We start from the raw sequence: 25,949 nt of genomic DNA, 5'->3' as shown, positions 1-25,949 counted from the left end.
CCATACGTTGCGAAGATTGACGTGAAACCCACAGAAGATTGACTCGGCCAACTAACCTCGAGCCCAACCTGGATGGATGCCTGCATGGATGGCTTCAGTGACGATCGGCAACGGACCGACGTGGATCCTGCAACCAGTATCAGCGTGAGAGCGTAGCCCCGCAAACACGAAAACCGGCCCAAGGCACGTAGCCACATAGCACACTATAAGATGAGATAACATAATAATAAGAGAACACAATAATAAAAATGTCGCATATCCGTTACATGTTTCTATGGTAATACTGCTACTACGATACTTCAAGTTATCAAGACATTGACCGTGAAACACGTTACGCGTTCCCGTCTTTGTGTCTCTTCGTCCCTTGCTTATCGTGTAGGGCATGGCGCACAATGGTGGACGCCCCGTCGACGAAGCGAGTCCTGAATAGCACATTGGCGTTGGAGAACATGCCTTCTTTGAGGCTGACAATGAGAAATTGTGAGTTTGGAAACTGGGTCTTGATCATTTTGCCGATATTCTGAGTGTGGCTGAGGTCGAGTGCGGCGTCGACCTCGTCGAGAATGTAGATGGGCGCCGGCCGGACTTTGAGCATTGCAAGGATTAGAGACAATGCCAAGAGCGATCTCTGTCCTCCAGACAGCTCGGCCAGCGAGTTCTTCCACGCGCCATTAAACCCGACCTTCATCTCAATGCCGTTGGTTATGTCGCCGTCAACAGGCACCAGCTTCGCCTCGGCGTTGGAGAGCAGCACGTGGAAGATGTCAGCGAAGTAGCGCGTGACGGTTCGGAAGATCTCGTTTATGTTCTCGTGCTTCTTCACGTCGAGTTCGGCTATGACGCTGTGTATCTTGTCGCGGTCCTCCTCCACCTTGCGTTTCTTCTGCATCAAGTCGCGGTAGTCGCCCTCCATCTTCTCGTACAGTTGCTGCGCCTTGCGGTTGACGCGGCGTGCGAGGTCGTGGCGCAACTGCTGCAGCTCGTTAAGGCGCTTTGTCACCGTTTCCAGCCTGATGTTGCTGAAGTCGAAGGTGGTGCCACGGCGGTTGAAGTTTTCCTCCTCGGCAACGATCCACGGGTTGTCCCGCAGCAACTTATCGGCGACCAGCAGGGCGTCTTGCTCATCCTTTTCCACCTCTTGCAGCGTGTATTCCAGCTTTTTAAGACTCAGGGTTAGCTGAGTCTTCTTTTGGTTTATGCCCTCGAGGTCACGCTGCAGACGACTAACCTCTTCCTGTGAGTCACAGAGCTGACGAGTGGCCTCCGCCAACTGCGAGTCGACCTCGGCTAACTCCGAACCGCGACGAGACAACGTTCCTTGCATATCCGATATTTTCTGTTGCAGCGCAGACGCTGCGTTAGTTTTCTGAACCAGCTCCTCCTCGGCAGTGGCCACACGGCGTTGCAGGTGATCTTGTTCGAGTTGCACGGCTGACATGGCCTGACTCATTTGGTCCAACGCTTGTGTATCTTTCCTGATTTCTGCTTTCAAGCGTTTCAGTTCCACCTTCGCCTCGCCCTCCTTCTTCGCACGATTCTGCTCCCAATCGACCAGGTCCGCCTCGAATTCCTGAATTTTTCTTTCCAGGTCACGCTTTTGAGTGCTCAACGCGCCCATAAGTTCACGTTTTTCATGGATGGCCTTCTGGAGCTCGTCCACCCGGCGCATCGCTGTGGTGGCTGCGAAACTGTCGATGCGTTCGTTGATGCTCCTGAGGTTGCTATTACAGATTTCCAGTTGCCTTTTCAAATCATCGTGCAGAGTTAGAGCGCCGTTCGCTGCTTTTAATGCGCCTTGCAGGGTAGCGTATTCGGTGTTGAGGGCGTTCAGCTGCTGCTGAGCGTCTCGCAGGCGGCTGGCCACCAGGAGCACCATGTGCATTCCCCTGTTCGACCCCCCGGACATCGACCCGCCAACATCGAATTTGTCGCCCTGCAGAGTTGCAGTGCGGAACGCTCGGGATCGGTCCTGTTGGTAAGCGATTTTGCGTGCGATCTCGCTGGTGCTGCAGATGAGCGCATTGCCGGCGATGTACCTGGCGAGCTTGGTGAATTTGGGGTCGAAATCGAGTATGTCCATGTACCCCGCGACAGTGTCGGCGTCGTTGGCAGCTGCGCCCACAAGTGTGCGGCAGTGCTGCACGTCCTGCTCGGAGGCCACCCTGCCGACCATGGTGTCGTTGAGTGGCAGCACCGTGACTTTCTGTGTGTGCCTTGAGAACCTGTTGTGCTCTAAAATGGCCTTTGCGCATTCCTTGTCCCGTGCAACTAGGTAGTACAGTTTGAACTGGAAGAGCAGGTGCACAGGCAGCGCAACTTGCTCTTGGCGATGCGGTTTGAGGTGCACCAGCTCGAAAGCCTGCCCGTAGTATGGCGCCTTAAGATCGGTCATGCTCCGGCTGCCCAGGTGCGCGGGCACGTTACATCGCGTGCGTGATCTGTTGAGGTCCGCTTCTAACATGTGAACCATTTCCGTCGTGCGATCGCGTTTCTCACGGAGTTCACGTAACCGACGTTCCATGTCAGTTACTGCCCTCTCCCCGCCATTACGGTCAAGTTCCGCTTTGGCGGAATCATATCTCTCAGCCACTCTGTCCCTTTGCAACTGCGTTTCCTCTCGGTTTCTCTCGAAGTTTCGCATCTCAGCGGCCAGTGCAGCTGCGCGGCTCCTGTGCTCGGCGATCTCGCGCTCGGTGTGGCCCACGAAGTTCGTGATGGCGGCTTCTTCCGCTTCCAGCCGCACGAGCTCGGATTTCATGTCCTTCAACTGGTGCTGCCTAGATCCACCGACAGTTTTGGCGCCGGGTTTTGCTGGCGCCGCGGTCACCAGCCCCAGAGCGGCCTCTAGCTCAGCCACCTTCGCCTTGTTCCTCTTGAGCGTCTCATTCAGTTGCGATATAGCATCGGCCTCACCTTGCGAGGCCTTCTGTCGTGCTTGTAGGTCACGCGATGCGTTTGCGATGTCCTGCCTTGCCTCTTGGGCTGCGCTTTGCAGCTCGTCGACGTCGCTCTGCAGGAGGGTGACGTCCGTCTTCATCTTCGCAATATCGGCGGCCAACGTGTCTCTGTGGCGCTGCAGCTCCGACACCGGAACGTTTCCACGTTCGATTTCGGCGCGTTTCTGGTTGAATAGCAGCTGCAATTGTGCATGCCTTTCCTCCAGCGCCGATAGGTCCTGTTGCATCGCGGATTTTTCGGCGATGACCTCCTCTTGACGCGTCGCGCTGGTCGACGCCCGGTTCTTGGCCACCCAGTACTTGTGCGCGACGTCGAACCGCTCGAGCCTCGCCGACTCCTCCTTGGCGTTGCTCCACCTGATGTAGTTGTCGCAATCGTTCTTCAGCCGTTTCATCTGCGGCTCTATCTCCTCCCTCACGATCGTGTCGATCTCCTCGAGCTTCTGGTTCTTGCGCTGTATGAGCCTCATGGCAGCGGCCCTCTTGTTTTCGTATATGCGGGTGCCCGACGCCTCCTCGATGAGCGCGAGGAGCTCCTTCGGCCGCATGTTGACGACCTTGGTGACCCGCCCCTGCATGATGAGGAACCGCGGGTTGTTCACGTTCATGCGGGCGCACTGGAAGAAGTCGGCAATGGCCTTCGGCGTGGATGGGTGGCCGTTGAGGAAGTAGCGGTTCCGGCCCCCAAGCGCGATTTGCCTGGTGATGGTGACCTCGGGCATCTTGCGATAGGCGTCAGGCAGCGGACTCGGCTGCCGCAGATTATTTAGCACGACCGTCACCGTCGCCTTCGTGATTCCCGCCTGACCCTGCTTGTAGATCAGGTCGTCCAATTTGCTCGCGCGCACGCAGGACAGATCGGAGATGCCGAGGCAGAAACAGAGGCTGTCCAGCACATTCGACTTGCCGCTGCCATTAAGTCCCGTGACCGCGTTGAAGTGTGGATCCAGCGGCCCTATCACCGTGCGAGTGGAGTAGCTTTTGAAGCCATCCAATATGATCGACTCAATGTGCATCGTGCAGTGGAGCAGTGAGGTCGCCGTGCTATCCGCTTAGCCGGCCGCCGCGGTAGGCGGACCTGATGTCGCCTGCGAGGCAGAACGATAAGACAATTAGATCGTGTCGAAAAGCCTATATGTGTGACGCCATAGGGCCCTAATACTAATCAATATGCTATTTCGACATTATGTGTGAGTCTATAACCGTCGTGAGGTCATTGCAGGGGCTTGTTGTCGGTCATGTGTAGCGCCCAAGAATCCGCGGCGGCGCAGGCTGTAAAAAGGCTAAAGCGGAAGCAGACAACGTCATGTTAGCGAGGAAAACTGCATTCTAGGCGTGTACGGTAACTATGTGCCTCTTTCGTCTGGCAAAACCGCCTCTAATTCTCAGTCTCCAACAGCAGCACACATCACTGGGCCACTGACACGCGGAGTTACACCGATACATTCCAGCCACGTTTGCACCACCTTCTACCGTAATACACACTAATCACATTCGCGCAATATATTTCAAGCGCTGCAAACTCGCTTCCGAGGGGGACGTTGACTCCAAGCGCCGTCACCCTTGCGCCCAATCCTGCTGGGCGCTGGGGTCGCGTACACGCACGTGCCAGCCCCTGAAATAGTGTACATCTCAATAAACACGTTTCAGTGTGTAACCAACCTGCATTCGGTGTGATGAACTGCCTACCGAGCCAGGCGGCACGAGTCACATAACCGCATTGGTGACAACGCCAGCAATAAACGTCATCTGCGGCTCGGCGTGACTGCGCATTTGCGCGGCGTTTAGATGCTGTACTGGTGTGTAGCGCGTGCGCTCAGAAATGGAGGCCTTGGCGATGCAGCCGCTGTTGCCCACCGAATACGACGGCAAGGAACCCACCCCTTTCGTGGCGCTGACGCAGCCTATCAGCCACTCGAAGTATGACGGCTTCTCTGTATCCGCACACACGGCAATCGGTATGATACCTCGAGGAGTTCCCGTAACACGGCATACAGGAGATAGGAAGGCGCAAGAAGACCGTTTCATCGTGGTACCGAACCTTGGCACTAACGGAAACCAGGTCGCGTTCTTTGGAGTGTTCGACGGCACAGTTGGTAAGTCACGGCTGTACGCGGGGCAATCGCTTCAGGGCATTTCGCATCGGATACTATCCAGAAGATCATCGTGCGACACCTGGTGTCTACTGATGTGTGGTGGGTGCGGCGGTCATGTGGGCGAAGTGTGTTCAGGGCTGCCCTAATGAGGCAGCTAGATGTTGGCGAGGATGACAAAACTACAATCCCCGCCCTGGCGGTGCTGGCCGTATCTAAAATGTACTCCAACGCCGATGCAGAACTGCTCGAGCTTTGTCGCAAGCAGGACAACCACTATTCGTCCTGCACTAGCGTGACTGTTCTGCTTGTCAACGACTACACCATTGTAGCCCATGTGGTGGGTGAAGTCAGCATTCCGCCAAAACATGCGTGCAGGGCGATAGTCGCGTTTCGTTATGTTACGAGGAGGGCGGGCAGGTGCTGGCTCGCTTCGTCACCACCGACCATAAACCGAACATGCCCGTGGAAAGGCGCCGAATTCAGGTTTGTGGCGTTTAACAGCGTCTTTCAAAGCTGCCGCAGGATTCCGGTGGGTCGGTGCAATACCTCTCGAGTCACCACAACAAGCCCTTTTTGCGTGGCGGCGACTTCTTGGCCCGCAAGGCCAAGGGCGACCAACCAATGCAGATACAGTATTCACGCGCGTTTGGGGTAGGTGGAGCTGCTGTGCATTAGCGATGCGTCCGGCATTGCGGAAGAAGTTGCTGATCCGGTTGCCGCTATCGCTGTCGTTGCGTTGTGCGTGCGCGCTAGGCACCCAAACTCATACGCCTGCAGGGCAAAGACCTCAAGACGTTTGGGCTGAGCTGCGAGCCCGATATTGCTGTTTTTCGCCGGGAGGGTCAGCACAAGGGGCTCATCCTTGCCTCAGACGGCCTCTGGGACGCCAACGAGTGTCAGAAGGTTTTCAGCACCGTATTCTATGCGCTACGCAAAGGTTGGTGGCCGTTGTGTTCGATCTAATCGGAGCAGGAGAGAATCCGAGCCGTTTGCTCATAGACAACACTCTCAAGCAGCTCAGGTGCACATCTCGCAGGTCGGACAACATCACCGCGATTGTGGTGGTTTTCGAATAGTAAACGCGATTTTTTGCCGGCGTACACCTGTCTGTGCGGGCCGCGGCCTAAAGAGGCCTGTCCATCCCCGCCGCGACATGCGACGGGACGGTAACGCACGCAGCACACTTCCACATTTGTGACGCACTGACGTTTATAAATGCAGACTGGGTTGAGAATGCTAATTTTTCCCCTTTTGTTCCATGTACGTTGCACGCCCGTTCTTGAGCCGATGAATCACTGGATTCCTTAGGTGGTGACCGCAGTCAGGATCGAATTGGAGAACAGGGCAGGGTCCCGCTCAAATGCTAGCTTTACACCTAGCAGTTTGCCGCTATACCCACTGGATTTCCAGGTAGGCTGATGTGTGTATGTCGCTTACGTGATCGCAGGACAACTGGCAGGCTGCCCAGCCAATCCCCGTAGACGTGAACTTCTCAGTGCCGTAAGTGTTGTTTGTGACCGCCACACTCGTCCTACAGCCACTTCGGACCGCGCGACTTGGCGAATCACCTCGAGGAGCTGTCGCGCAGCTCAGGTACGTTCTGCGGAATTGATCGCAATACCGTGCAGGTGCACTGACCAAGCAGGTTAGACACGACAACTCGCAACTCACTTTGAGGCAGCTGAACGAGCGCGAGTGGCAGGATCAGAACATAGAAGCTGCGGAAGACCGGAGCGCGGTGCTTATGCCGTACGTCAGAGAGCGGATCGCGTACGCCCATCGACGCTAACATGGAGCCGGATTTGGAGTTCATGCCGCTGCAGAGCCTGCGGGTGCTCGCAAGCAGCATGGAGAAGATGAAGCACGGTATGGCTGCACCATATAATATGCCGAATTTGCACGCAGATGCCGTGCTGAGGCTGCACGCCATACAGAAGGTGAACCACGACCTGCTGACGGAGAACGCACGACTTCGGCATCGTACGCGGGACATGTTAAAGCGCCAAAAGGAGAGTGCTCCTTTGCCGGCACGTAGCAGAGAGTCGTGGAAGCAGCTTGAAAGCAAGCTAAAGCCCGTGAACCCCGCGCAAGCGGCGGCGAAAGCTGCAACTGACGTCTGTGCTCCCCCCAATCGCACGGATCCCATGAGCGTGGACATCACAATGGGCCCCGACTTCACCGCGGTGGTGGAGATGCGGATCGGACTCGATGCGCCACAGCTCAGGGATTTTTTCCAAGCGGAGCCTACCGACTTCCAGTACAAGCTTATCCTGATAGAGACGAAAAACGGCATAGTGGAGAACGCATCCACAGTAATCACACGCAACCCGAAAGTCACGTTGCGCAAGCTGCAGGTAGGCAGTCGCAGAGCACTCTAACATGCAACCAGAACGATGTCGTGTACCATGTCACCGTCCACGTCACCGTGCCGAACGCCGAGTACAGACTCACTAAGGACGCCAAATTCGTCTATCACCAGCGCCACTCTCCCTCCCCAACGCCCGAACCCGTGGCCGTCACCCCGCAGGCGGTGCAGCCGCCCATTAACGTCGGCAGTGCAATGTACACGCTGAACGTTCAAGTAGGCGAGAAGGACTACGCGACATGCGCATTCGCCGACGGCGACGATTTCCCCGTTGTGGCGAGGCAGTTTATCCAGGACAACCGGCTGAAGCCCGTGCTGCTGGAGGGGCTGCTGCAGGCGATGCAGCAGCTACGCGCTTCGGGAGTGACCATACGCAGCGTGGACGTGTCAGACCTGATTTAGCGCCTTTGACATCTGGAGGTTGACTTGCAGCGCTGCCGGTTACTGCCGCTGTTGCCGAAATCACGGCGTAATCCTCGCAACGTCGGCCAGACATGGCCAGCGTCCACATATACAATTTGCGCAGTGACAACGCTTTTAAACAATAGCATATCGTGAAATAGATAGAAAGGTGGAGCGGACGTCGCCCCGGATCGCCATGGGGACTGACGCGGCCTCCACGCGCGCGCCGACACACGGCAATTGACTTTCGATGTGATTTATAGCGGCATCGGCACCACTTGATCAATAAATCGTTGCTGACGCCGGTGTAGCGATGGCTTATTTGGCCCCTAGGCGCTACGCCGTTCTGGCGGACGCAGCGGGAGCCGTTGGACGCGTTTTCAACCTTTCGAATCGCCGCCAGTTCTCGCAGCTGGCATGTTCCGACACCGTGCAGCCAGCGGAGAGGCCAAAGTCGCTATACGAGGCCACTGCAGTGCCTAATCCCACAGTGCGCGGCGACAGACTGTCGTCGGAGCACCAGCCTGGGTACCAATCATGCCGGATTTTTGACAACCCGAACATCATTGAGGTGGTTAGGGAAGACGGACGAGAGACCATTGGTGACCGGATTTACCGATACATGGACATCGGCGGCACCCTGTCGATGCTCAACAGCCGCAAGTTCCACATCCTGCGCTCCCCCGCGGAGTGCCGCAAGAGCATCATGATGCTGACCGAGCTGGAACGCAAGCAAGGGATATTTATGAACACTGTGATCAGCGGGCTCATGCTGTACGTGCTATACTATTTCGTGCAGCACAAGCGGCACGTGTACGACAAGCCGCCGAACGTGGAGGTTGTGCCCAGGGAGTTCAACAACAACCGCCTGAAGGATTTCACATGGCACGGCAGCTTCTTCCTGCAGTACCCCAAGGGGCGCTGCAAGGAGTGCCGGTGGCTGGAGCTCGAGTGCAAGAAGCGCTGCTACGACAAGCTGCTACAGGAGGGGCACAAGTTCATACTCCACGAGCCGATGCAGCTCCCACGCAGCCGGCTCTTCCCCTCACCATATCCGCCCAGCCAGGCGTAATCGCAGCGCTTTGTACAACACGCGTTAACATTGTCTTATTCCACACATACGCACGTCGCGAGGCCCCGACGGGCTCGCGTACACATTCAATTCACAACGCACACCTGGTCCCATGGAGGCTAACGAGCGCGTGAAACAATGCCTCGAGCGCCTTGAAGCGCTCAGGATGGAGGTGCCGCGAATAGCTCGGGTTCTGAGCAGCGCGGACGACGTGCTAGAGCGTCGCCACGGCGCGGATGCCAACTGGGCGCCCAGCCCGGCGTCGCCGATGGCCCAAATCCGCGTCGCAATGCTTGATCGGAACGTTGAACGGCTTAGGAAGGCACACCGGCAGTTTAAACCCGTGGTCGACGGAGCCACGGCGATGCTGGAGCGCATCGAGAACGTCGCCTCAAGAATCGCTGCTGCGAAGCGGAACATGCAGGGTATCGAGCAAAGTGGCGTGTATTCAGAAATGGACAGTGTGCGACAACACATCGCACTCACGGAGAAGAGGCTAGGAGCGGTTAACAGGGTAGTGGAGCAACTGAATCCGTCGATCGGCAACATCGACATTGGGGGAGTAGTCGGGGAGGATCAAGCCGACAACGCCGGAGCTGCCAGTATGGAGCGAGTGCTCGAGGCGGCGCAGGGCATAACGGAGTCCAAAAACTTCTGCGATGCGCTACACGAACTAGAGTATCTGAAGGGATCACCAGTCCTTCACGAGGCGTCACAGCGGATCAACGCGAACGTTGACCGACTGTGTGAGACGTGTTTCCTCGGTCTACAAAAGGCGTCACGCAAGATGTCCTTAGACCTGTGCGCTGCCTGTGATGACGCCAGCACTATCGCGCTCCGGCACTCGAACTCGTTCGTGCCTCCGCCGGCAGGGCATGAAATCGACGAAATTGGTTTTCAGCGGATCTTCGAATGCAGTGATGAGGCGGGTGCGTCTTTGGCGCTTCGAGCACTGCGGCTTCTCCGCCTGCGTCCCACATACCTGTACCACTTCGTTTCAGGCATGCGCGAAATCCTTGGGCAGCTGTCTACAAAGCGCTTTTCGGCATACGCTAACGCTGTATCCGTGGAACCGAACAACCGCAGCGCGTCGGTATCGGTGGTGCTTGAGCATCTTGTTAAGAATGTGGAATTCATGAAAAGGTGCGTAGAGGGCATATATGGAAACGCAGGACTGCCTCTATCTGAATCTGGTCTTAAAGAAAATGGAGTGGAGTTCATTGGGGCTCCTAACTATCTCAGAGAGATATTGAGAAGGCTGGTCAACCCGCTGGAAACAAAACTCAACCGCATCATGGAACCCGGTTCGGTGAAGGGTGATGAAAGCATAGTCACCTGTGATTCAGTATTAGATATATTCAATGCAATACACATTTCCAAGATGTGTGTTAAACGGATGAAGGAGGTGCTAACCACGCCGTGGGACGCTGCGTCAGCGCCCGCCGGAATAGTCATCGGCGACCCACCGGCCGAAATCGAAGTAGATAACAAGGGCGATGGTGAAGCTAACACCGAACGTGGGAATTATGAGGGCGTTGATGTAGCCAATGATGTGGTCAATAAAGACGCAGATAACGAAAAGGAAAAGAAATCGGCGGATAAAAAGAAGAAAAGGAAAAACCGAAGAAGATATGGTATACGGAGAAACTATTATCGAGATTATTCAGATGATGATTATGACTCGTACAGTGATTATTCACGTAGGTCATATATGGATGATGATGATTACTACTACGATGAACACAGTAGTTATGACGATGACAGTGAGAGCGGCTCAGATGGAAATCCGGATACAAAGCCGTATGATCCTTATCGATATCCGTATCGTAATGTGCCCCAAAATACAAAAGGAGGCCAAGCTGGTGAGGAAAATGATTATGTCGCCCACGATCCGCTTATATCCACACTCAGGAGAACTCAGTCGGATTGGCGTAACTACCTCATAAGAAGCATAAATGACAGGATAACGGCGCCGTTAGAGGCTACTGAAGCCTTTTTCATGGATGCTGCGGCCATACTAGATATGGCAGTGCCACAGTCCGTTCGAATCGTCGCGGACTTCATCGCCGATCTTACTAATATACAGGTGTTATATGATGTGTCAGACGACTTTGAGGAGGTTCTGAGGCAAACGGTAGTTCCAGCGGTAAATTGGTGCCGTCGATCAGCAGAGAGGTGCGGTGATACCTCGAGTGCGTATATTATCAACTGCACCTCCGTGCTCTTAGACTCTATGACCAGTGAGCTGGTGCCCGCGTTTTATAAAGAGCCATTGCAGGCCGATTTGAACAAGAAAGTGGACTCCATGGTAAGCACACTGGCCGCTGAACTTGAAACCTCTCTCGAACTTAAGGACGCGGAATTAGATTCTGATAAGGCGGCATCGGCAATGAATCGCATATCAGGCATTGTATTCGGAGACAGACTTATGGATTGCGATATACCGTCCATGAAGCAACTTCGGCTCGTTACCAACCGATACCAGAAGGTCATAAAATCCAGACTGTACGCCACGCTGGCTGACCATTACGCCAAAATCTCAAAAGACGGCGATTCGCAGAAAGTGCAAGAGATTAGAGAAGTTGCGACACATCTATAAGCGAAATAGGGTGCATTGTATCAAATCGATAGGGCAACCGAGTTCAAGTTCGCTGTGCCTGTGAGTTACGTAAATGCGTGCCACAGATGCGAATATTCATATTTATAAAACTCTAATACATTAACATGACATAATTCTTTCGGTTCCGACGTTTTAAGTCGACTCTTTGAAGCTGATGTCTGTTGATGGTTTTGTACAGTGGTGTAAGCTACAATTATTATTCTGTGCTATGTGGCTCCTCGTATGTGGCCTGTTTTCGGTTCTGAGCCGTTGTCCCACGCGCCTCCGGTCTCACCTGTGGGTTAGGCGTCGCGATGATGACGTCGATTAGTCGTCCCATCCGTGATGGCATCCACCCTGTCCGGGGGCGAGTGTCGTTCAGAGAGCCATAATTGCCTGGCTTCGTGTTCCACGTCAGATGGATTGGCGCATTGAAACTTGGCACTTGGTTCGAAACTGCCCATTTGAGATACTCCGCCGTCTCCGTTATTCCGCCTCCTTATCTCTCTGACACCAGATGGTCTTAATTGGTTATTACGATATGCACGATAATGACCATCATCATAAGCTGCATGTCCTAAAGTCAAATACATCTCGCTGTCTCACCTAGTCCGCATAGTACTTCTCTCGCCATGCAGTGGAACGTCTGGATTGCGCTTAACAAAGCAGTAGTGTATCGCGTAATTTGGCTACGCATTAATCGTCCACCTATTGGCTGAGTTTACAGGTGTATTCACCGTTCGAAGCATCGACCCACCAGACGAGAAAGTTATATAAAATGACGCGTGATACACTAGGTGTTTTTACCCTTAACATTGGCGAGTAGCGATGATATTCGAATGGCCTTGGAGACTCAAAACAGAGTGACTCCGACGATTAGTTAGGCGAAGCCTTTGTTCCTTTGGGCATCGTTTCATGTTTTTGCTATTCGTCATCTTGTTCTGCTCAGTCTTTTTTTCCTTTTCTCTTTTTTTCAAACGTTCCTGCTCACTCGGAACCCTATCTGTTGCATGTGAAAACAGGGCAAAATAACAGACAAGGCTGAGCAATGTGCTTGACACTATAAGGTACATCATGGATTTCCGTATCGCTTCGGCGTTGACTTCTTTAACAGCTGCCTCCACGGTGTCAAGCGGTCCATTATAGGAGATGTGACCGAACGCCTTCAACAAATTTATAAACATGCTTCCGTACGTTATAGCACCTACATAGCCTGACAGACACTTCGTTATGCCTGTTCTGGTAGCATGATACCTATGTTTGATCACGTTCGTCATAACAGGTCTATATACACCGTTGGCTGTATCGTATGTTGCACCAAGTGTTGCCAACTCTACCAAATGATACCAAAGCAACGTCCCAAATGGCGGCGTTTCTAAGAACAATAGACACGCAAGTAGTCGGACTCCCATCAATATGCATCCCGCAGTAGGTTCAGCATAATGGCGGTTATCTTCAACAGCTAACTCAATAATTTGCTTGCAAACTGCGTTGAATGACAATACGCGCCATATACCACACATGGACCACAACACTACAGTTATACACTGCGTAAACCTTATATACACATTACGTTGCACCCCTAAACAATACACCCAGTCATTTACCAACAAATGCCGGACATGCGGCGAAGCTTAGTTTCGCTAGGGATGAGTTGAAGGAATGCAACAATATTTACATTGGATATATAAGATGTTTCGTCCACAATCCGCCCTAGACGAGCCTCGCAACGTTTCCATCATTGTGCATCACGTGACCAACAAACGTCACACCATGCTATAACCGCTTTGCGTAAACAAACTAGCGCCATTAGAAGCTCTGCTTCAGCACCCTGCTGAGCCCCTGTGAAAGGGCGTGAATCGATAGACGTCCAACTCAGATTTGATTTATGCAACTGACTCCAGCTTCGTGGAGGCCACACTCCGCAATTATAAAGTGCCTCCCTCGCACTGAGCATTTATGTCATGTGATTTGTATGCCACCTACAAAGTGGACTGTCTTCGCATGCAGACTGGCGTTGGCGAAGACACGCTGACACAGCAGCTACTCGACGGCATCAACAGTCTCGTCGCGCCCAGCGTTATCTGTAAGCTACTTCGCATCACCATACACGGCCATATGTGTATTAATAGCGCGAACTCGGAATCTATTCACATCTGCAATGAGTTATCCATAATTGAATAGGCGTTCTACTGCCCAGCACCGTACGTCCTGGACCCACCCAATTGCTTCGACCAAGTGTTAGTGGAGGGTGAAGTGAAGAACTTGAGTGACATCAGCCAGTCTTTGGTAGCATCACATTCCAATCACTTCGTAACCGTGCGTCTATATAGTTCACTTGCAGGACCATACGAGACCCTGCGCCAGACCCCGCCGTTGGAGTGCCGCTGCGTGACCATCAAGGGCATAGTCCTATCCACCATCCAGATCGAGAACTACTACTCCAAGTAATGAGTAGCTCAGACGTAGTAAATCTTTGTGTCAGTGGCAGAGTTTAATTGTCATTGTTCATGTTGGTCGTTATGTTTATTCGTGTCTCCAGTACCAGCATTGCTTTGGGTAGAGTGTTGCAATTGTAACTGCCAGTGGAAACCATATTCTTGTGTTGTGGTTTTTTGTAACTAGTGTGAACGGCCGTGGACCCTGTGAAGACTGTGCTGTGGAATTACTTGTCACAACCACTTAGTTGGGCGTTGTCAACCGCAGACATGAAGAAGATGAAACTTAGAGGTTTGCATCTCCGTTCGCATTTTGAAACCTCGGCGATGACCTTAACACACGACGAAGAGCAATACGTGGTACCTGCGATGGGACTTCACTGAGCCCCCGATTTGGGTGAGCAACCACTGCGGCGGTGCCTGAGCACGTTGGTCGACCGGTGGGAGTGGGTGGCTAGACCGTGTGGATTTAACCCTATATGGGCGAATCTCGGTGAATATTTGCCTATGTATGAGTTAATCTTCAGGGTGGTGGCATTTATTGTAGGCATGGTGATAAGCCTCGAAGTCGTAACCCCAGAATGCACCCTAGCAGAGGCTTTGAGGGGCGCCCCGCAAACATGGCCACCCACTTATTAGTTACCCCGCAGGAGTTGCAACGCAAGTGCGCACAATGCCAGTCTAAGTCGGGTATCCACTTTTTCAGAGTTTGAGTGGAAGTGGCTGCAATTTGATGGAGATTATGCTGGCACCATAACCAGTCATAGTTTAGTTAACCGTGATTAGCAAGCACGTGCAGGAGCAGCCAGCATTGAAAGCACGCTTACGAGAGCGTACGTTGAGAGCAGCCGGGTTGTGTATCTATACTTGAAGACGGTACTTTGAGGTTCAGGTGCACTGCTTATTTTTGTCCGCGGCACTGCTTTTGAATCCGTCACGTGCAAGATGGCAGTGTCAACAGAAGAAAATGACCAGACCTATCAGGCAGCGAGTGATCCTACGGGCGGTAATAGTGACTCGAATTACGACGAGGATGGAAACGAGGGAGTCGCTGAAGGATATTAGCGAAATGAAGGCAACGCTGAAGGATATGAGGGAAATGATGAAGCCGCTGAAGGATATGAGGGAAATGAAGGAGATAGCTGAGACGATTAAATCGTTAGTAGACTTGTTGCAGCGTGGCGCGTTACACAAAGACGTTGTTGCTCCATGCAAGTTGAAAACGCCACATCCGGATGGTGGAGCAGGGACCTCACCGTCCGGTGGCGGTCAACAGCAGTTGTGTTCTGCTCCTCCGCAATCACAACATGCCAGGTTACAAGCTCAGTCGGTAAACATACCCAAAACTTGTGTGATTAAAAAATCGCCTAATTTAAGGGCCCATCAACGCGTGGTATACAATTCGCTGGCCCATGTCCCTCGCAACTTCAAGGAGTGTATTGACTGGTTGATGGCGGTGAGGGGAGACGATGGAATGAAGAACTTGAAGGTTTTGGAAGCGGCGCTTTACGATTTTTACGCACACATGTCAGGTAGATTCACAGAGGTGTCAGATCTAGATAAAGTCATACGCGTTTCTAGAGAGTTCTTAGAGCAAGAGAAGCTTAAAAAGCGTCGATCCGTTAAGCGTATTCTGATCAAACTAAATGATCGTTTGCGTAAAACACCCGATCAGCTAGCCAAGCGCATTGGCTCTGCACACGATACAAAGAACGAGAAGTACTTACAAAAAAAGGGTCTCACTGCTGACACCATCGCAGAAAACCTATGTTACGTCGTGGATGCTTGTGCGAAGTTCCTGGGAAGAATAAAGAACCGCAGTCACTACAAGTCTGCTTACAGTCCGCAGGCGACGTGGGATGCGTCATTTTCGGCTCATCCGGAAACTGGCGTAGTAATCTTCGTGGGTATTGCGCCAATGTTATGCGCAAGCATATCATCTTTGAATGCTGCTGTGTTTGCTGCGATGTTGAGATTTCCGCCGTTTATTGCGTATAAGCGTATGCAGGAGATGATAGAAGCCTTGGGTTACGTAGAGCCACAACGCCGCGCTGGCATGACGGCTTCGTATGTCGGAGATGCCTTGGACGGTTTTGAAGAGACAATTGACTTTATTTTCGACCTCGCTGGATTCTGGGCGTTCTATTGATAGGAGATTGCAAGAGCTGTGAAAGCGGCCAGGCACAAAAAGGTGCCGACTCCGATTCACCAGTCAGTAGCATCAACGAATTCTTACCATATATTTCTAATTATGAAATGTAATTATTACCAGTGTCATCCATACATACATTGTACCCTATGTCGGTGTCGCCAAGTGTGACAACATAATCTTGTGTTGCGTCAATGCTATTCATGGCACGTTGTGGCAAGTCGTTTGAACGTCGCAAGCTCCAATGTGCGCATAGCCGACATCTTGCTTGGTGATCCGCAGGTTGTAAATCGTGTACGCTGCTATAAGCATACTTAGGTGGAGTATCGATAAGCGGCGCCTCTAGAAATATTGGTGGACTGGCAGTGGGACAAACGCGTAATGCCCGTTGACTGGAAGGTGCATTAATACCTATACCTAATATCACATGACAAATCAAACTTCTATCCCACTCATTCTCTTGAGGATAGATGATGTAGTTCCGCCCGAAACGACCAAGCATGAAAGTAATCGTCATTGATGAGGGCTATACACTTACTGGCCTTGTGAGCCGTTTAAGCGTTGCGCCACCCAAGGCGGCGCTATACGATGGCATCCAAGATTCCATTTAACACAATTATTGACATATGCTGTATAAGCAATATGTAACACTGATACATCACAAAACGCAGGCCTCCGATTAAGGGTTAATACCGCTACATGTCAAAAATGTTAAGCTATAGCGCATGATGCACTTCGACATTTCTTGCGTGAATATTGTACTGGCTGGGTTGTAAAACGAAGCCAAGCGGTTCACAGATGCCTGTGAAGAGAGGAGCTAAGTAGCTGACGCCCCGCATTAGCGTATGACAAGTGTCATCACAGGTGGGGTGCTGAGTTATATTCAAGGCGAATCTGTGGTGGAATATTGGCCACATATATCGCTGAATATGAGCATTTTTACCGGTGAAGCCAAAATATTGCACTAATCGGCATCATAGCTATCCTTCACTGCATCTGCCGTCGGCAGTAGGTAGTGTTGCAAGCGGAGTCAAGACAGGTTTTGGATCTTAAGTGATTGCCATGTCATCGTCATTGCGCTAGCGGTATGCCTTGTCATACATACTTTTGCCGCGCAGACTCAGCACTTCAACGCCGAGTGTTCTGTTGCCGTGATTGCCCGTATACCGGGATACAATGATATAGATCTATGGATATGGTTACTGTATAGCGTCAGTTGGCACGGATTGCTGAATGATTACGCTACGTTATTCATTGCTGTGCATGTTTATTTAGAGATATGCGGAGATGATGACTACGTGTTTTTATAACCACAACATGAGTACATGTGGAACCCTTTCGACATATTCTCGCAATCTTCGTTCTGATTACCTTGAATGTGCATCTCGGCGTTTAGTGCTTGTTATAAGGATTCCATACAGTAACTATTCCGTCTGTTACCCTGTCGTATGCCCCCTCATCCAGTAACCTTCCGTAACATCAAATGTCACACTTCGCATCGTAATTGTCCAGTGCTTGTGACAACTATGCGCCGTATGAGGCGCTAAAGACTTCCCGCACTATGCGTTGTCTGTCGGGACGCAATAGGCAATTAGAGGCACAATTCCACGCAATGGCACTACAGACATAGGTTGCCGTCACAATAACAACGCATATATCTTCAAGACTTCCTTTCTCTGCCAAGAAAGAATCCGAAAGTTTTTTTTGACGCGGCACCAGTCTCTTGTTTTGCCACAGAAGGCGGAACGTATTCCGCTTTAACCATCTCTGATGGACGCAGCCCTTCACACGTAGACCATGCGAAAACTACAAAGGGGTTACAAATCGTCTTGAAGTTGAACTTTTTCGTAGAGTCGTATATGGCCGGAGCGGTGGTGTAGACTGCAGGTTGGCCCGTCTGCGGGTTGATCTGTTGCGTGTTAACGCGTTGCGTTTGATAATGCACCTCTGCGCCCGGTGTCGCACACTCCAGACGCATACGGTGCATATCCTCTCCCACCGCTTCGAAAATAACGCGGGGCGCTGAGGACTGCTGAGCCAGTCGGCTGAGCGCAAACAGGCGTGACGCGTGCATCTGGGCCACATCCGGCATGCCGAGGAAATGGTACCGCGGGAACATATCGTAATGCTGCGTTGGATCATGTACATTCATGTTTTCTGGCGGGGAGTAGGTGGTCCCTCGCAGTCTAAGCGCGTAAGATACGACGTCATCCAGTTTTAAGGGGGAGCTCCGGGCGCACTGCTCGATGGCATCTATATTGCGCCTACCTGCCAACCAGAGACCTTCCATTATAGCGTGAATGCGGCAAGCAAGCGCGAATCGTTCCTCCGGGGTGGTGCCATCGAGGTTGGCATGCGGCAGCGCAGCCACCGGCGTTGTGATATCCTTGTAATAGTCACAAGACGCTCCTTCTCCTTTCAAATACGCGTCTACGACGCTGTCGAACGACTTCTGCCACTCGGCGCTGTTTGGGTCCGGAATTAGCTGCCACTCCGGTTTGACGCTTTCCGCTATCCGCCTTGCGAAAACCTCCAGATTATCCATCCTTCCACCCGCACTTAGCGCCATACATCAGAACAGTTAGGTACCACGGCGAGTCTGTCACCTTCAGAAGTGTCCACGCGAGTTTAAGCGCACGTACTGAACCGCGTCGATCGCACTTCTCATGTTCAAAAGTCACGTTCCGATAGAGTCACGGACCTGCAAAGTTTAGCAAGCGTAAAAAGAGCGGTTCAAAACATATACTTTGCATATCTGCAGTGTGTATGACGGTACGTACTGCGCAGTGGTGATTTTACTGCCTGGACCTACACACTGTTCGTCGTGATGGCGTACGTACAGCAGATAGGGTGGTACAACCTGTCTGTGCCTCCCTCGCTGCAGCTGGTGACATACCGCAATACCTACCTTTTTAACGTCGGAGAAAACTCGCAGAGGTAGGCACTCCCGCGTTCCTTGCTCACCGCCGTGCAGATTCCGTTACACACACAAACTCTCAATAGGGAAGATTGGCTGCATCTTCCTGACCGCCGTGAACTCTTCGACAGTAGACGGACTGACGGGGATTCTTCTGGCAGTAGAACGGACGTCTATCGAGACCCTGCGAATATTTGGACCGCCTCCGACCAAGGCGCTTGTGGAAGCCATCAAGGAGCAATCCTTCACAAAGTTGGTTGGCTCCTAGAATTGCGACATGATCCCGATAGTGCAACTCTTGAAGTTTATGCCCACGAAATCACCGAAACAACATTTGTGGAGCTAGCCAGGGAGGATGGCGTGGCCGTGTATGGTGCGTCCTACAGGGGTGACACGGATTACGGCACGTTCCACGTGGTAGACAGCGTTGTGAACCTGAATGTCGCTTACGTCATCGCTTTTGACAACGAGTCGGGGCCGTTTCTTCCACATGAAGCGCGCCGTCTGGGTGTGAGTCGCGTTATCGCGTAAAGCATTAACAATCACGCAGGTCACAAAAGGGTCCGACTTCGGTCTGCTGAAGAAAGGCCAGGCGGTGCAGGTTGCGGATGGTTCCTGGGTGCATCCGCAGCAAGTCATCGGCTCTCCGTTGAGGGGCAGAAAATCCCTGATCATGCACAGCAATGGGCCGGCATCGTTAGACAACGTGGGGAGATACCGAGATTACGTAAATTTCGTGCAGGTGGATAAGGCTCGAGATTTAGTAGGCCGACTGGACTACGTTTTCTGGATGAACACTACCGATTCCGAGGATCTGGTGGCGGGGAAGGCACCGTGCGCTATGCATATTCGATGTGATGCGTAGGTGACGCGGCATCATCCTTTGACCCTCGATACAGGCCGTTAGACGAGACTAGAAAGCACGTCGCACTTACCAAAGCACACTACCTCAACAGTGTGCATGCGACATTTGCGCCGCAGCTCTTCCCAACACCGCCGAACCCCCAAGACAAGTTCTTCGGGTTCGCCGTTGATGAAGAGGGGCAAGAAAACCAGCCGAAGCAAAGCACCTTCCTTCGGCCGCTCACGAAAATTGTGATGTATCCGGCGCATAAGGTACGCGCGAGCGAGCTCATAGGCGTCATTTAGTCCCGCAGGCGACTGTCGTCGAGGACTTCGCGTGCTGCGGGTACTCACAGGAGCTGTTTGACAAGGATGACGTGCCAATGATGGACAGTTTGGATGACAACCTACTCAGTGACCCTTCCATCACGTTTCTGGGGACCGGGTGCGCTGCCCCTGGGCCGATACGAAACGTGTCGGGTATATTGCTCAGGCTGTCCAAGGCTTGCGCCGTCATCCTTGACGCCGGTGTAGGGACGCTTCAGCAGATATACCTGTGCTCAAGCACCATGGGCGAATTTGTCGAAACCATCAGCGCGATACGGTAGGAATGACCGCTGTGATGTCAACACGTCGCAGGGCCATTGTAGTGTCACACTCACACGGGGACCACTATGTGGGCGTCTGCAGCCTGCTAGCCTACCGATACAAATACGGCAAGATGTGCAAAGTCAACGACCGACCGACTGTATTCGCGCCCGCGCGCATTTTGCAGTGGATGGAGTTTTACAAAAATAACGTTTCGCCAATCGACTATGACGGCATCGAAACCGTGATTGGCGGGAAGCACACTGTGCCGGTGTGCAATTCTGGAATGCAGTTCAACTTTTTCGCCGTGGACCACATATCGGATTCCGTGGGCGTTCGGCTGACGCACGAGGCGATAGGCAGCGTGGTGTACTCGGGCGACACCCGCCCGTGCGACAGCCTTATCGAGGCTGCCATGGACTGCGACGTGTTGATCCAGGAGGGTACGTCGAGGCGTAGTATTTAACACTTTCCGCAGCGTCGTTTAACGACAGTGATCAGGCGCAGGCCACGAACCGGTATCACACGACCTTTTCGGAGGCGATTGACATCGGCGAGCGGTGCCGCGCCCGCGCAACCATTTTGACCCACTTTAGCCAGCGTTACAAGAGCATCGAGTTGGGTGTGGAGCCACGGAATGACCTAATCGTCGCGTACGACCTCATGCGCATACCCATCAAAGCCATCAGCACTGTAGCGGAGCCCATGCTGATAGCCACGGAGGAACTGAACTTAGTACTTAATCAAATTTCAGACTAGTGCGGTATTCGCGGTCCTGCTTGTGTAACTTGTCCATGTCGCAGTATTGTACGGGGCGGCTGTCCGCAGGCAAGGCTCGCTTCTGCGGGTTGACGAATGTGGCCTTCCAGCCTTTGCGAAATTTCATGTTTTCGTACGTGCCTCGGGTTAGCCAGCGGCACAAGTTCCACCGCAAGCTCCTGTTGAACCTTCTAAGGCTGCACGGCTGTCAACGGCCGAGTTGGCGGCAGCAACTTACGAGCGCTCCCAGTTGCGGTATCGCACGGCGAGGAGGGGCCGGCTGAAGGATATCATGGCGTAGGCGTTGCGATTCCAGGGGCAAGCACGCCTCAGCCTGCGATTGCACGTTGACGCGCACAAACGCGCTAATACATGTTAGTAGCTGTGACAGAAGGGGGTCCGTGCAAGCGTGGGTGTCGTCACCGTGCTTGCCAGACAGCCTAATCGCCTGTGCAAATGCACCCGTTATTTGTGGCCCAACGAAGGCATAGTTCATACATATATTTACAGTGTCCCAATGATGCTTCAATGTACTGCCTTTTTCGGCTGTAAACCTTTATTTCTGCTGTTACGTTCCACCACGGCAGCGCGCGCTTAGGGATGCACAAACGTTAATTAGACACGTCTATAGACCGGAAAATACTAAGAACTGATCGGAATATCACGCGACGCAGACGTCTGCACTGAAAAGCTCACAGTCCATCTCGATTCCTGTAGACCAACCGCTACTAGACAGCGCGCCAACCAGTAGAATCACTGGAATGCCGTTTGTAAACAATGCGGCAAGATGAATCCGAATAATTAGCGTACCACCCTATTGTAGCGGCAAAGCTTAGTGTGGTCCATAGGCCGCTAAGGGCGTATGCACACCATTGCATAACTCACGCGCGGTAGGATCTGGCACTGGCGTTCGGGAAAGCTAACCGCTCAGGGGCGTGTTTGGTTCCATTTATTGACGTCAAAATGCCGCAAAAATACACGGCATCCTACATGTAGAGCATGTAGGAATCGGCAGCCACTGCCGCGGCCGGGCGTAGCGCTGCAGAGCGGCTCGGATCACGCCGTGCGAGAGACCATGTCGGTAGTACCGGATGACAAGGTACGTTCAAGAGCCATTCGGTGTCGTCTGGCCTTTTCGGTTATGCAGTCTCGCTCACATGTTCCTGTAGAAGCTGAGGACCGACGCCCGAACGTTGAAGACATTCATTAAAGGCATATTCGACTGCGTGTTGATCACTGTACTCACTTGCTCGTTATTCGTGACTGTGATAACAGCTGTGGAACGTGAGTGGTTAAGTTTTGTTGGCTGAGATGTAACGCAGATGACTCACTGTGGGATGAATTCGTGCCTATCGTTGTCGGGGCGGTCCTCTTTCCCCTCACGCTCTACATATTCCAGGTCATCCAGACGGTCATTAAGACCATCAAAGACAGCCTTGTGCTGCGTAGGTACGTCTTGGTGTTGCATGGCGCTAAGGTTTGCAGACGGCAGGTCGACGGGCTGGCGCACATCGACACTTCCGTGGGCCGCTTCAACGAGGAGCAGCCTGGAAGGTTTCAGCACACCCCCAAGAGCATCGCAATCTTAGGTACTGTGACGGTCACGTGCGTGTCACTTCTTATCAGCTTTGAAAAAAGCCAAGGTGTGGTATTCTTACGCCAAGCTGTCGCTGACGTTCATGATGCACAATTCCTACATCACGCTGCTCTTCTGGGATTCCCTCAAGCTCACACTATGGCTGATGACGCTGACCTACTGGCGTCGGAACCACCACACGCAAGAATGGGACTTCTCCCGCACGCCGCAGTCCATCTACAGGCTCCACTACGGGTCGCTGTCACTGGTGGGTCGCATTGGCTGGTTTGTGACACTGTGCAGACTAACACCGAGTTATGCCTGTTCATACTCGGCACCACCGACATCAAAGATGTGCTGTGCTCATCGCTGTTTTGGATTAACATATGTATACTACCGCCCATGACCCTGTTTGTGAAACTGCTGTTCTTCCACCACCTCACCTTCTTCAAAATTTATTGGATGTTGGGATTCCTCATCTGGATAAAATACTTCCTGCTCCTGGATAGGCTTATAAACATCTTCAATGTCGGTATCGAACGCAGGGCCCATCGTGTTTGGAAGATTGCACTTGGTATCTTCCTCATGGCTAGCGCTTTCGCCAGTAGGTTTCACACTGCACCACCTCACTCCCACCGCAGGTTCCATGTATGTGCTTCAAGGTATACACCCTTCAGAAGCGAACGATAACGCATATTCGTATTCTCTGGCGCAGTATGCGGAGTTCTTCTACTTTGCCTTTATCACCTTTGCTACCGGTGAGTGTGGCGCTGCCGGCGAGAGCCCTTAACCACCCGCAGTCGGTTATGGTGATGTGGTGCCAATGACCACCGAAACCAAGATGGTATCGGTCTGCTTCGTCTCATGTATGATCGTGTGGATCCCTTACGAAATGAACAACTTCATTCAAGGCGTGGGGAGCACCAACCGGATCAGTGGCCACATCTCCTCCTGGTAAGATTTAAGAGTTTTTTTATAACGGCGTTTAGGGGACCTATGGAGGCTTTTATAATACTCATTGGCGACGTCGACCCCATCCAGCTGTCGCTGTTCATCTCCAAGGTGTACTATGCGGGGTTGAAGCTGAAAATCATCGTGCTGTCAAACCTGAGCATAGAAACGTACGAAACGCAAATTAACCAGGCCAAGCTGCTGCGACTGTCGCTATGTATCATCAGGGATGACATCGGCCTGGACGGCAACGTCGACATCCTCCACACTATTAAGGCCAAGGACGCCGCTGCTACGTTCGTGCTCTCTACTTTCAAGAACCCAGATGCGCGCAAGACGGACATGAACACCGTGGCGCGGCTCATCAGCCTGAAGAAATTCGGTCTGAGCAGCGACAACGTGGTTGTGCAGTTCTGTTCTTCTATCGGGCCTCAGATTTCGTTACACGCCTTCGGACGCAACATGAACCTGTACAGGTTCAAAACGGCGCTCATCGCAAAAAATATTACGTGCCCAGGAATCATCACGCTGGTGATAAACCTTTCGCTAACTCACAATGCCGTCATGCCGCAGGACCGGAAGCAGCAGCAGGAGTGCAGGGGCAGCAGCGACCTGTACACTCACTACCTCATTGGCATCGGTAAGCGGCTTCGCATCTGCGAGATCCCCGAAAGGCTTGTGGGGGTGAGCTTCGAGGTAATGTGATCACTGGTGGTGCACAATGGCGTTGCAGACACTCTGCTTGAACCTATACAATCGTCACGGGTACATAACGATCGGCGTCATGCATGCCGACAGCGCTTACCACACTTACCATCTTAACCCGGCGAGCCACGATTATGTCATCAACCAGGGGGACAGGGCGATTTTGATCGCCGATTCCACATCCACTGCGTCGGTAGAGACGGACTTCGTTGCGGCGGGGAGGCACTCGTCGTCGGTCGCGCTGAGGAACACCATGATCACCATGTTTTTGGAGAAGTGGGGAAATGTGGTACACGTGGAGAAGGATGGCCGAGATGACGTGGATGGTGCCATCGAGATTCTACCCCCACCACTGTACACGTCGGCTGAAAGCAAGTTCATGTCGGAAAGAGAGAACCTCATGGATCACGTACCTGATGTGAACTCCATCATCGTCACGTCGATCACGTTTGCCAGCAGATACGTCTACGACAACCCGTCCAGGCCTATCATCGCCATCATTGGCTACTCCGAGTTCGTGATTCATCTGCTGCTGTACTTCGAGGAGCTCAACGAGTTCAACGTGGTGTTGTTCGGACGGCAGGTATGGCCCCTTAAAAAGCTCACACTGACCGAACAGATTTCGTCGAAGGCCAATATCGCCATTTTACAACGGTTCAGGAGCTTCCTCGCCCTGATCGACGGCGACCCTTTGAAGAAGGGGGACGTCAACAGGTACGCCCACGTTCGGTGCAATTCATTTCACCCAGGGCTGAACTCGACCGTGCGTGCTACCTCTACGTGCTGCGCAGTCCCGACCTCGAAGAACCGGGTATATCTGATATCGATCTCGACCTGCAGACGATCGTCACGTACCGGCACCTGAAGAACATCATCCAGAGCAACATGAGCGAGAAGAACGCGGTGAACAACCCGTACTCTAACATTTTCAGCTTGGTGGAGCTGCACAACGCCTCCAATGTGTCGTACCTCGACGACAGCAAGTGGTCGGCGTGGAACGTGCTCGACAAGAGGCTGGACCCGTCCCTGGCGTACATCCACTCCCTGGAGTACTCCATGGGACAGTTCATCAGCGACGAGATGCTGTACAGCCTGTGCATGAACACTATGCTAGTGCAAGAGGATTTCTCCATCTATCGTATACTGATGGATCTTGCATGCGTTCGCGATTCCGCGCACAAATTCGTAAGTGACGTCGCCTCCGGTAGCATTTTGGCGCAGAAAGGCCTCATGCTTATACCGACCACGGACATAACGCTGGACTCCAACAAGCGCACATTCGGCCACCTGTTCAACTACCTCTTCGAGAAGCGGAACATGGTCATGATCGGAATCTACAGGGTGTAAGTCCAGGCTGCTGCGAAATCGAACTGGTTCAGGGGCAACGGGCCTATGGAGAACTGCGTCATCTGCGCGCCTCCGCCCAACTTCCCCATACATCACATAGACATGGTAGGCTACATTGACCGAGAATTAAACTGGGTTCAGGCGTACGTGATATCACATAACAATGGTGCCCGATCGCTGTGACA

The 25,949-nt window shown here is 52.7% G+C and overlaps 13 protein-coding genes across 13 annotated transcripts; 8 read left to right on the top strand and 5 right to left on the bottom strand.

Moving 5' to 3' along the window:
- Positions 1-331: 331 nt before the first annotated feature.
- On the bottom strand, positions 332-3,973 carry BBBOND_0201660 (smc family/structural maintenance of chromosome, putative; the record flags this gene model as incomplete). Its single annotated transcript, XM_012911741.1, has 1 exon — positions 332-3,973. One exon carries the CDS (start codon positions 3,971-3,973, stop codon positions 332-334), a length of 3,642 nt encoding a protein of 1,213 aa, XP_012767195.1.
- Positions 3,974-4,794: 821 nt separating this feature from the next.
- On the top strand, positions 4,795-6,129 carry BBBOND_0201650 (serine threonine phosphatase 2C containing protein, putative; the record flags this gene model as incomplete). The annotated part of the gene is made up of 7 exons (XM_012911740.1): positions 4,795-5,053; positions 5,089-5,152; positions 5,189-5,390; positions 5,429-5,536; positions 5,576-5,704; positions 5,831-5,990; positions 6,026-6,129. The coding sequence occupies 7 exons, from the start codon at positions 4,795-4,797 to the stop codon at positions 6,127-6,129; spliced, it is 1,026 nt and encodes a 341-aa protein (XP_012767194.1).
- Positions 6,130-6,286: 157 nt separating this feature from the next.
- On the top strand, positions 6,287-7,820 carry BBBOND_0201640 (hypothetical protein, conserved; the record flags this gene model as incomplete). Its single annotated transcript, XM_012911739.1, has 7 exons — positions 6,287-6,328; positions 6,362-6,463; positions 6,501-6,553; positions 6,591-6,646; positions 6,682-6,806; positions 6,850-7,407; positions 7,443-7,820. 7 exons carry the CDS (start codon positions 6,287-6,289, stop codon positions 7,818-7,820), a joined length of 1,314 nt encoding a protein of 437 aa, XP_012767193.1.
- Positions 7,821-8,133: 313 nt separating this feature from the next.
- BBBOND_0201630 (hypothetical protein, conserved) lies at positions 8,134-8,892 on the top strand (the record flags this gene model as incomplete). The annotated part of the gene is made up of 1 exon (XM_012911738.1): positions 8,134-8,892. The coding sequence occupies one exon, from the start codon at positions 8,134-8,136 to the stop codon at positions 8,890-8,892; it is 759 nt and encodes a 252-aa protein (XP_012767192.1).
- Positions 8,893-9,004: 112 nt separating this feature from the next.
- BBBOND_0201620 (hypothetical protein, conserved) lies at positions 9,005-11,491 on the top strand (the record flags this gene model as incomplete). Its single annotated transcript, XM_012911737.1, has 1 exon — positions 9,005-11,491. The coding sequence occupies one exon, from the start codon at positions 9,005-9,007 to the stop codon at positions 11,489-11,491; it is 2,487 nt and encodes an 828-aa protein (XP_012767191.1).
- A 302-nt stretch (positions 11,492-11,793) lies between these two features.
- Positions 11,794-12,084, bottom strand: BBBOND_0201610 (hypothetical protein; the record flags this gene model as incomplete). The annotated part of the gene is made up of 1 exon (XM_012911736.1): positions 11,794-12,084. The coding sequence occupies one exon, from the start codon at positions 12,082-12,084 to the stop codon at positions 11,794-11,796; it is 291 nt and encodes a 96-aa protein (XP_012767190.1).
- A 216-nt stretch (positions 12,085-12,300) lies between these two features.
- Positions 12,301-13,014, bottom strand: BBBOND_0201600 (hypothetical protein; the record flags this gene model as incomplete). Its single annotated transcript, XM_012911735.1, has 1 exon — positions 12,301-13,014. The coding sequence occupies one exon, from the start codon at positions 13,012-13,014 to the stop codon at positions 12,301-12,303; it is 714 nt and encodes a 237-aa protein (XP_012767189.1).
- Positions 13,015-13,450: 436 nt separating this feature from the next.
- BBBOND_0201590 (hypothetical protein) lies at positions 13,451-13,942 on the top strand (the record flags this gene model as incomplete). The annotated part of the gene is made up of 2 exons (XM_012911734.1): positions 13,451-13,577; positions 13,692-13,942. The coding sequence occupies 2 exons, from the start codon at positions 13,451-13,453 to the stop codon at positions 13,940-13,942; spliced, it is 378 nt and encodes a 125-aa protein (XP_012767188.1).
- Positions 13,943-14,896: 954 nt separating this feature from the next.
- Positions 14,897-16,078, top strand: BBBOND_0201580 (hypothetical protein; the record flags this gene model as incomplete). The annotated part of the gene is made up of 1 exon (XM_012911733.1): positions 14,897-16,078. The coding sequence occupies one exon, from the start codon at positions 14,897-14,899 to the stop codon at positions 16,076-16,078; it is 1,182 nt and encodes a 393-aa protein (XP_012767187.1).
- Positions 16,079-17,738: 1,660 nt separating this feature from the next.
- BBBOND_0201570 (hypothetical protein, conserved) lies at positions 17,739-18,623 on the bottom strand (the record flags this gene model as incomplete). Its single annotated transcript, XM_012911732.1, has 1 exon — positions 17,739-18,623. One exon carries the CDS (start codon positions 18,621-18,623, stop codon positions 17,739-17,741), a length of 885 nt encoding a protein of 294 aa, XP_012767186.1.
- A 282-nt stretch (positions 18,624-18,905) lies between these two features.
- BBBOND_0201560 (RIBONUCLEASE Z domain containing protein,putative) lies at positions 18,906-21,185 on the top strand (the record flags this gene model as incomplete). Its single annotated transcript, XM_012911731.1, has 8 exons — positions 18,906-19,015; positions 19,082-19,505; positions 19,546-19,701; positions 19,738-19,829; positions 19,895-20,111; positions 20,153-20,442; positions 20,478-20,869; positions 20,905-21,185. The coding sequence occupies 8 exons, from the start codon at positions 18,906-18,908 to the stop codon at positions 21,183-21,185; spliced, it is 1,962 nt and encodes a 653-aa protein (XP_012767185.1).
- Positions 21,166-21,479, bottom strand: BBBOND_0201550 (hypothetical protein; the record flags this gene model as incomplete). The annotated part of the gene is made up of 2 exons (XM_012911730.1): positions 21,166-21,382; positions 21,424-21,479. The coding sequence occupies 2 exons, from the start codon at positions 21,477-21,479 to the stop codon at positions 21,166-21,168; spliced, it is 273 nt and encodes a 90-aa protein (XP_012767184.1).
- A 781-nt stretch (positions 21,480-22,260) lies between these two features.
- Positions 22,261-25,947, top strand: BBBOND_0201540 (Calcium-activated BK potassium channel alpha subunit containing protein,putative; the record flags this gene model as incomplete). The annotated part of the gene is made up of 12 exons (XM_012911729.1): positions 22,261-22,284; positions 22,355-22,469; positions 22,508-22,634; positions 22,671-22,774; positions 22,812-23,029; positions 23,065-23,365; positions 23,403-23,519; positions 23,562-23,715; positions 23,751-24,408; positions 24,446-25,131; positions 25,167-25,760; positions 25,797-25,947. 12 exons carry the CDS (start codon positions 22,261-22,263, stop codon positions 25,945-25,947), a joined length of 3,249 nt encoding a protein of 1,082 aa, XP_012767183.1.
- Positions 25,948-25,949: the final 2 nt, after the last annotated feature.

The sequence above is a fragment of the Babesia bigemina genome, assembly GCF_000981445.1.
Source record: "Babesia bigemina genome assembly Bbig001, chromosome : II".
Classification (NCBI taxonomy): domain Eukaryota; phylum Apicomplexa; class Aconoidasida; order Piroplasmida; family Babesiidae; genus Babesia; species Babesia bigemina.
Note: the sequence above shows the minus strand (reverse complement) of the source record. Positions and strands in the feature narration are given on the sequence as shown.